This window comes from Vigna umbellata, chromosome 1, assembly GCF_029865625.1.
Source record: "Vigna umbellata cultivar VRB3 chromosome 1, Vumbellata_1.0, whole genome shotgun sequence".
Lineage (NCBI taxonomy): Eukaryota > Viridiplantae > Streptophyta > Magnoliopsida > Fabales > Fabaceae > Vigna > Vigna umbellata.
Window position 1 is genome coordinate 9,578,753 of NC_142165.1, and position 10,136 is coordinate 9,588,888.

At 31.8% G+C, this 10,136-nt stretch overlaps 1 protein-coding gene across 1 annotated transcript; it reads right to left on the minus strand.

Moving 5' to 3' along the window:
- Nucleotides 1-4,614: 4,614 nt before the first annotated feature.
- On the minus strand, nucleotides 4,615-7,842 carry LOC124826712 (laccase-5-like). The gene is made up of 6 exons (XM_047299618.2): nucleotides 7,685-7,842; nucleotides 7,443-7,594; nucleotides 6,753-6,997; nucleotides 6,442-6,570; nucleotides 5,277-6,233; nucleotides 4,615-5,019 (listed from the first exon to the last, which is right to left on the minus strand). Exons 1-6 carry the CDS (start codon nucleotides 7,778-7,780, stop codon nucleotides 4,889-4,891), a joined length of 1,710 nt encoding a protein of 569 aa, XP_047155574.1. The 5' UTR covers nucleotides 7,781-7,842; the 3' UTR covers nucleotides 4,615-4,888.
- Between the last annotated feature and the right edge of the window lie 2,294 nt (nucleotides 7,843-10,136).

Sequence of the window (10,136 nt, forward strand, 5' to 3'; positions counted from 1 at the left end):
GTTTTCTTTCTTCTCAAGTACCTGTTCTTTTTAATCTTCTTGGTCTTTTCCATTATGTCCCTATCTTTCGGGTATATTCTCCATTATGCCATTGTTATAGTATATCTAACTTAAATATCTTGTCCTTTTACTGAATAAAATATCGCATGATGTTAATCTTTATTGTGATTATTATATATACTTGTATTGCTGTTTCATCCCTGTTGCTGACGCTTGGAAAGCGGGCTTTACTGTGATGAAACTGGGTCCACGGCCCGATTGTACGAGATCTGCTTGTTCACACTAGTAGCTTTCTAGCTTCTACGTTCATGAATCTTATTCTAGTTACTCGTTACAAAATTGTTAAAATACAGCAAAAATAAAAATTAAATCAAATCAACCAAAAAGTTTTCTTAAAATTTAAGGAAGTCAAATACTTTTTTTCTATTATTTAAAAAGTCAGTTTTTGAAGAAGTGGGATAAAATAGCCTAATTACAAGGCGAGTTCTCCAAACGGAGTGCTTGTTTTTTTATTTTACTTAAATTATTGTTATAATTAGTAAAATAATATGAATTTTTTCTTCATGAAAAATAGTGGATAGTGTGTATGAATAAAATGATAATGATGCTAGAAATAAGTTTTTTCTGTTTTTATTTTTTATATTTTTACTAAAACTGCTTAACACACCGTTTTGTGATCATAGAAGGAATTAATAATAAACAGAAAGGAATCTGTAGAACGGTCCAAAGCGGTAGATATGGAATCAGGATTTTTAAATTTTGAAGCGATATATATTAACTCAACCGTGGAAAATAAACTGGTTTTAATTTTAAAAACATTTAAAATCATATAAAAATGAACTAAAATCCCAAAAAAAAAAATATTTTTACATATTCAAATTATAAAATCTAAAAGTAACATTACAATTTGCCTTTGAAAAGTTGTGATGATAAAATGAATATGTGATATGCAAGTAAAGTGGTCACATGCCATCTAGAGAATCGATTTTCAGAATGAAAGAAAAAGTGTTTATTAATTAAGAAATTACTATAAATAGATAATATTGAAGATTTGAAAAGAAAAAAAAATAGCTAATTTGAGTTTATAGTCCCAATGTCCAATCCAAAGTAATGAGATGAGTGTGATTTTTTTTATAGAAGTGAACCATGCACGTGGGACACGCGGCCAGTCATATATATGCCACTTGTAGTTGTGGGAATGGTACACGTGGTTTATGAGTTGCGGTTCGATCATATCCATTATTATTCAAACGACCAAACCTAACAATACTTTTGATGAAAGGTGGTTCTAACTTGTGCAAGAGTGAAACAGAAACTTTCTTTTCTATGAACAAGACATTATTAGATGATTCCATACTATAGGTTTGATAAAAATTCCACCTTCTAACTCAATTTACAAAACAAATTTATGAAATAAAAATGCATTTTTTCTTATATATTTTAATATGTTTAAATATCACTTATTGATTTGAGATTTCTAACTGATTCATTATATTGAAAATAGATTATTTTATACAAAAAAAACTGTAAATATTTGTAATTGTACTAAACTTGTGATAATTATATTTGTTCAGTTTATCACATTTCTTGTTATTAAAAATCTATTATATTCCTGCTATTTATTTTTATATGATTCGATCTAAACGTTAAAAAACTATAGTTAAATAAAAGTTTTAAAGCCTTCTTATTATAAAATAATTCAACCTAATTCTATTTGAATTATATTATATTACAATTAAATCTTAATAATTTGATAGATGAATTATTATTTATTATATTATTATTATATTTTTCACATAAATATTATTCTAATAAAAGTATAAATTTATTATTATGCTATTTTATAAATACAATTAGTATTTTTAAAAAAGAATATTTATTTTATAACATTCATTTCCACTTCTAAATCTTAATCTTTTAACTAACTTAAATTTTTTAAGATAAAAAAGTATTTATTTAAAGATTTACACTCAAAATCCGAATAAGTATATATTGAATTTGTTATATCTCAATGAGAATATTTATATATTCTTCAAGCATCTAATAATTTCTAGATGGGTAGTTGGGAATTGAGGAGAAAAGAAAATTATGATTAATGAGTTGATAAATGAACATTGTATTTGGTGAGACAGAGTGAGAGTGGTGTTTGATACGTGGTGTGATGAAACTTAATCAACTTGCGTGTATTATATGATGAATTTGGCCCAAATTGGTATGTTGGAATCTTTAACCCTTTCCAATATCACACACGGTTTCTAGATCATTTTCCCCTCTCACTCGTTATCCAAAATATGATTATGACGTGCTTTTCCAAAAAGAAAATTAAATAAATATAGTGTCTTTCTCATTAGACTATAGTTAAATACCAAAATTCAATCTTTGTTCTTAACTTTACCTATATCCTTTCTATTTAATATACATTGCAAATAAAGTATATTCGTTTTAAAAATGTTGAATAAGAGTTAGGATCGTTATTATATGTTATGTTTATATGACATGTAATAATCAATTATTTAAATATGATTTTATTTCTTATAAAATTATGGTTTAAATATCTTTTTGCTTTTATTTTTATTTTTTTCATATAGATTTATTTTCAATATGTTTTAATTTTGATAATTAATATTATCAAAATTGTTAACAGTGAACTCTACAAGTTATTAGTGTTTGAATAACTTGTTCTAATTTATATTCAATATATTAACATAAAAAAAATTGTATATAATAATAGTTTCAATCAAATTACATATACTTCGGATAAATCAAATGTGGATAAGATGAAAAATTATATATAATAATAGTTTCAATCAAATTACATATACTTCGGATAAATCAAATGTAGATAAGATGAAGATGAAATAAATTTACCATCTAAAACATTGAATATATTAATAACACTAACAGGAAATACCGTGTGTGTGTGAATAAAGTGTTATACTATATCAGTTCTACTTAATACCCTATGTATATCTTGCTCTTTTTTCTTTTTAATATTATATAAATATGTTTATTTTATTTTTAATTTTAAAAGGTTTTCAACGTTTAGAAACTTACTATTATGTTATTTATCACATTATTGTTTCTTAATAACCGACTTGAGATCTTATGTTATTTCTTTATTCTAATTTTTATTCTGCTCCAGTGATAGTTTGTAGAAAGTTATTCAAACTTTTTAAAGTTTTGGAAAAATATTAAAGAAAAGATTATCTTTATTTAAATATATTTAAAAAATAGATTAACTAGTGAATTATTTTTTTAATTTTGGACTAGAAATTTTTATTTGAATTTATAATAGAGGTATTTTTTATCCTATATAATAAATGGTTCTTATATTTTACAATATTTTGTTAATGGTATTGAATAAGAAAAACAATGAAAAAAATCTAAATAGAATTGATCAAATGAATACTCAATATGGTTGTAAGTGTAAGAACATAATTTTAATGAGTTTTTTTTTTTTGTGTCTATCTAAGTACAATAATGTGAAGGATAAACAGGCTTTTTATTGTTTCTATTTAACGTAATCTATAAAAAAATCAATATAAAAAATAATCTGTTGTATTTTTGTAAACAAAATTAATAGTTTGATGTCATATAATTTTTAAATGTCTGTTTTGAGGAGGACCACGTCTGTTTATTTTTAAATATTTAAAAAAATTAATTGAAAAGGAATGTTCTTGATCAGTTTAACATGGAAGGTCAGATAGGCTGACATTTTATCTTACATAGAATTAAGATACAATTTATGAATGACCAAAACCTATCACTAAAAATAATTTGTTTCTTTACCTATTTATATAAAATTTTCTCGCTAAGTCAAAATAAATTAAATAAGTAATTTATTTAGTTTTGTCATATTTTACATAAAGAATATTTTAATTTTTTTAAACAATAACAACAATAATAATATTTTTATTATTATGTTACAAATAATGACGCTTTAGAATATTCTTATATATTAAACTAAGAATGAAGAATACCATCTATTTCAATTTATGCATAAACTAACAAAGATTTAGATTTATGATAAGAATTGTAATGTTAGATAAAAATTTCGTTTTGAAGCATTCATAAAAGTGAACAAGGAAAACATCCATTTTCGTATGTCTCAAATTTAAGAGATGAATGAAGAAGTGGGAAACTACGTATGAGTGATTAATTGAAAATAAATTTGAGAATGAGAGGTTAATTGAATATTAAAGTGATATAATAAGAAGTAAAGTCATTGAGAATTTGATATATTACTTGTGATTTTTGTGCATTCCTGAATTCCTGAATTTGTTGGCAAAAGTAAAGAGTTGGGGACCAGAATGTTTTTGGTCTTAACCATTAACATTACTTTGTGCAAAATGAACTCTTGTTATGTTACAACTCAGTCCAATGCTGTTGCACCCACATTGACCTTTCCCACAACAGAACACATGTAACACTTTGGCCTCATATTTGGTCGTCTACCTCATACCACAATGTTCAACTTCATCAATTCTAATTATTCTATGCACTGCTCTTATTTCATAAACTGTGTCGTGTTTTACTTTGTCAAAGCCATTAAATTCTTCTATGGAACACACACGTTCAAAGAAGCATACTAAACTATATAATAAGAAAAGTGAGGGATCAAAACTCATCTTTGTTGATAGATAACATAAACCACAACGGGAAGAAAACTGCTAACATCAGTTTAATGAATCGGGCTTATTGATAGATAAGACGGCATGTTGTGTTGAAATCACATCACCGTCTCTTTTAATCCCTGATTATCTCTATATGAAAAAAACGACAAAAACAGAGCAAAAGAAGAAATACCCCCTAATACAGGGAAGCAACAATGGACTAGGAAAAATTACGAACTACAGATACAAGTTCAATATTTCTGCTTTTGATTATTCTAACAGAGAGGCAGATCCTCTGGAGGAGGCTCTATGGACTGCAACAGCCCAACTCCATTATCCACCAAGAGCACAGTGGCCAAACCCCACCCGATGTGAACATCCAAGTGGCAGTGCATAATCCAAGCTCCTACAAATATCACATCACTCTTCGTTAAACATCAAACTTTAAGTAAATTCTTGCATTAACAAGCACTCATAAAATGATTTTACACATCATGATAACTGATGGTATGAAAAAAATTCATACTTTCAGTAATGTAAGATCATGGAGTGTTCATTAAGCAATATCTACGTGACATGATTACATGTCATGTGAATTTTGTCATCATGTAATAATTTTTCCTTAGGACATGTACTGTTTTTATTTGGAGTAATTGACTTTACCTGGGTTGTCGGCAACAAATCGGATAACTGCCCATCCATTCACAGGTACTGCAACGGTGTTCCTCATAGGTGGATCAACAAGGTTGAACTTGGAAGTGTCTTTCTTGGGGTCAAAATTTCCGAAACCTTCTGCTACTATGTAGAAATCATACCCATGAAGGTGAATGGGGTGGTTCTCAGGGGTCACGATGCTAGTGTCCTGCAACACAATCTGCACTCTGGATCCAAATTTCAACTTGGTCACCTTAGTCCCGGGAACGGGTTGCCACAGCGAACGACTCACATTACCGGTGTAATCAAATTTCAGAGGAGGCTGTGTAGGAAAGTCAGTGGTGAAGACTCCTTGGACTCCAAGGTGATGAGCCTGCAAGATGGAGACGTTGTTGGGGAGAACAAAAGAGACGTTGTTCATGCTGGCAGTGAAGCGTGTTCCATTTGGACCCTGGCATTGGTTTGGGCTGAAATTTGGAGGGCAATTGTTGAGGCCAAGGCCAATGGTGAAGAAAAGGTCGTCATCGATTTCTGCAGGGACTTCAACTTGTCTGGGGCTTCTGAAGCTTTTACTGAAGGCAGTGACTGTGTTGGTGTCGTTGTAAGCTGGGAGAGAGGGCATAAGGGGTTTGGTGGAGATACCCTTTGCAGGACATGGTGCAGATTTGTAGTTGAGAATGGCTGTGGTTGTGGTGTTGTCAAAAGGGGCGTTTTGTGCGGATTGATAGGCACGTGCAGCCATGTAGTAGCGTGAGGGTGGTTGGTCACCTTGGATGAGAACATCGGTGGTTTGGCCTGGACCCAGCATGATGACTGAGGTGGTGAAGGGTTTAAGGTAGGAGGCATCGGCACCAACCACTGTGAGTTTGTGGTTGGCCACACTGAAGAAAAGTGGTTGGTTGAGTGCAGCATTGATGACTCGAAGGAGGTTGGTCTCACCAGAATCTATTGGAACAACAGTGGTTCCTACATTGCCAATCATCAACAGAATATACATCAGATTTATAAAATCATTGGACAATGCTTTTTTTTTTTTTTACTTAGTTTCCTGGGACCAGAATAGCCTCGGTTGGTTGTTCAAAAACTGTCTTGTGCAAATATCGTGTCATTTTTAATGGTCTTATGCAGATATGTTTATGAGTTGAATGAAAATTAAGCAATAATAATATCAGACCTTGGCTAGAACACTTGTAAAGATCGCCAGGTTGACCGTTGATGGTGTATGCATCAGAAATATTCGGAGCTGCTCCTGTTTGTGTGGCTTGTCTCAGAACATCGATCGGATTTGCGTCCCACCATTCCCCTAATAAATGATCATCATTGTTTTCACCGTTAAACCGTCTTCATCAAGTGCATAGCATTTGTCAAAAGAAAAAGAAAATAACAGATCCCATAATATCATTTTCTTAATCATCATTACCAACAATTATTATACCCATGTATGTGAATTAGTATAATTATAATTATAATTATAATGATGATTACCTAGAAGAATTGGTGTCTCGCGCTTTGGCTTAGCGAAAGGATATGCCTCTCCCTCTCTGGGGTGAATGATTAAAGCACCGTAAACAGTGGCTCTTAGCCATGAGCTATGAGCATGCCACCAAAGTGTGCCTTCTTGTCCTTGAATGGTGAAACGATAGGTGTAACTCTCTCCAGGGCGAATGGGACACTGAGTCACAAATTCTGGTCCATCAGCCCAACCTGTTCTCATTTGCCGAATACCATGCCTGAACAAATACAGCAAATCAAATAGCTACAATAGCAACAAAAACTAATAAGCCACTCAAATATTAATTTTTCTTATAAAAGTTCCATTCCATGCATGAAGTGATGAACGTGGCATGCAGCATAAATACTGATATAACTGCATTTAAGTGAAACTCTTGCAGTGAAAAAGAGAGTTTTTAATGTATGCCGATGGACCAAGAGCACATGTTAAGAATACAAAGATAAGACGTTTTTGTTAAAAAAATAGTGTAAAAGTTATTTAATGCTTTTTTTTATAGAGTGTTTCTACTGCCAGAAAAATTTCCTGTCAAGTGTCATATGGGCAGAATAAGATGATTAATCTAAAGGGAAAAGATTAAAAAAAGTGTTGAATGAATATGTGATTATTTAAAATAATCAATGAAGCTTATTTAACGGTGAGAAGTGAAGCCATTGATATGATACCAGTGAATGGTGACATTGTAACGAGCTTTGTTAGTGACTTTGACGACTAAAGTGTCTCCATTGTTGACTTCCAAAGTTGGGCCAGGGAATTGTCCATTCACAGTGATGGTGCTGTGAGTGCTGCACAGCCTCTTCACTGGTGTTGCTTGAATCTGTCTCGTCACAAACGGCAACAAGTTAATAATTATCTTAGCAAGAAAGAGAAAGAGAGAAAAAAAAAACTGAGGGAAAGAAGAACTTACAACAAACTGATGCTCCTGGATTTTGGCATTGGCCGAATACAATGCTGAAGCCAAGACAAGAAAAAGAGCCAAGAAAATGGTCTTGAGAGCTTCCATTGTTGTAGTGTGGCAATGATGGTTAAGGTTGGAAATTGCAATGGAAGAGATAGTGGGAGAGGGTGCTTTTATAGAGATGAAAGGAGAGAGATAGGGTGATTGAGTTTGGCAGATTAGGTAATTTTGTTACGGCAAATTGGTCAGAGGCACTTAAGAAACTTAGTTCAACCTTATAAAAGTTGTTGCACCCACTAGTTAATTACGTTCCTGAATGCTTGCTTCTCAAGTCTTCATTAGGAGGTTGAATTTTCTCCAAGCATAATTACTCCCAGACAGTTCAAGAATAATTTATACTTAAGATGGGTTTAGAATAATTTACTCCTTTTTCTTTTAATTGGCATTTAACGCGGTGCAATTGCAATCACTCCTTTTATTATTGTAAAAGTATGCGACATTTCAAAGGGACCACAACCAAAAAGCACAGCAAAAAGGTTTTTACTTTTTTTATCTTTGCTGTCCAAGTCAAGCTTGTCCTATGCATCTTTTTTGCCAAGCAGTTACCATATGTTCTGAAATGGTTTGCCCGTAGCAAACTACCGTGTTATTCAGTGCAAGTAACATTGCCTCGTCAAACTGTTTTGGTTCTTATCTGGGATTGATTCGGTATTGTTTAATTTAAAGCCAAGTTTGGAAAGTGAAGAAAAGTGAAAATTCATTTTGGGTTAGTCCAATTTGACTTTTTTCTTCTTCCGGTGGTTGGAGAAAATAAATCACTTGTTAAAAAGATTGGTAATCCTTTATGATGGAAAAACTAATGCACATTAAAAACAACTATGACTTTTGAAAACACAGTTGGCCCTTTGTTTAGACTAAACACTCTGTTTTAAAACTATAATTAACCAATAAATGATTAAATGTTAAAGGCTTGTTGTTAAGCCTCTGATCTTATTATGTCAGGTTAATTGATTTTCTTTTAGGGTATCTTTTCTTCTATAACCTGTAAAGTGGCTGGTTGTTCAAGATATCAAGGCCAATAGTTTTGTTATGATTCAAGTGGCTATTTATAGGAAAGAAACTAGCATTATTTAAAATTAGAGAATGGTATGCCATTAGGTACGTAGCAAATAAAATATAGGGTTGATTATTAACACGATTTGATTGAGTCCAACAAGAATCTAGTTAGAGATACTCATGAAAAACGCAACTTGAGATCGAGTATTAAATTAGGTGGCCTATCTCACGATATTTCAAACGTGGATGAATGATCAACGAGAATTATAACACAGCACAAGCCTGTCATACTCAAGAATACGTACTTCACTTAGATGTATAATTATCAACAATAATAATAATAATAATCACTTTCACGAACATTTTCAGAGCTTGATCACCATATTGCCACATGTTACGAGACACTTTCTCAGATGTTTGACCATATGATGGAGAATTTCGTTTCCCTAATGATCTGTTTGTTATATAACGTATTATAAACATTAATTAGTACCCAATTCAAGAATTCAAAAAACAAAACATTAACTAAGAAAACTAGTTTCTTTCACACAATGGTGAAAAAATTCACAAGAACGTGGCAACTGCATGTATATCAGAACATATATGCATGTTACTGGTTCTCTTGGTTGAGTTACATAACTGATACAGTAAACGAACTAGCTACTCTAGACCCTCTTAAAGGTTGGACAAGTCTATTTTGGAATCCGTCGTAATGCAAACTAATCTCAGATTTGAAGGAAGATGGAAGATATAATTTGTCTCTATTGACGTGGTATTCGCACAGTATTTGAGTTGATGATAACAGCATGCATCTAGCGGAGGAGAATAACCTAAAGATTGTTGTGGTATGTGACAGCAGAAAACAAAACCGTTAGATGCAGAGAATGAAGCATGTCAACGTGTGACAGAGCTTAACTGGAGATGGGAAAGCAAGGACCAATCGGATAGGTGAACAAGAAATAAAGAAAGAACATGATACATGAAAGTTGGTAGAGTTTGTTACTGACTTTCTGAAATTCTTGTGTTGGGGAAAAAAAGGAAGTACTTGAAAAGTCGTTAAGCACAGTGTGAAAGAAAGCCGAGAATTGACACAAGAGCAGAAACCAATTCCTTGTCAAAAATTTCTGGTGCTTGGTCTCTCTCGCAAGACCTTTTCATTTGTCTGGTAAAATAGTTGTTTGCTAGTTAGTCACTTTATATTATTTTTTGTTTGGGTTTTCCTTTTCATGGTTAGTTATAAGTGGGTGCGAACTTTAGCAATTTATTTCTCTAATCCAGAATAATTAAAGAGAATAAGGAAATTAAACTGAACAGCAAAGTAATCCATCATTTGCGAGAAACGTGTCTTTATTACCAAAGTGGGGTCTTCTTAAAAACCACGCTCAAAGTGGCATGTTTCCTTTGT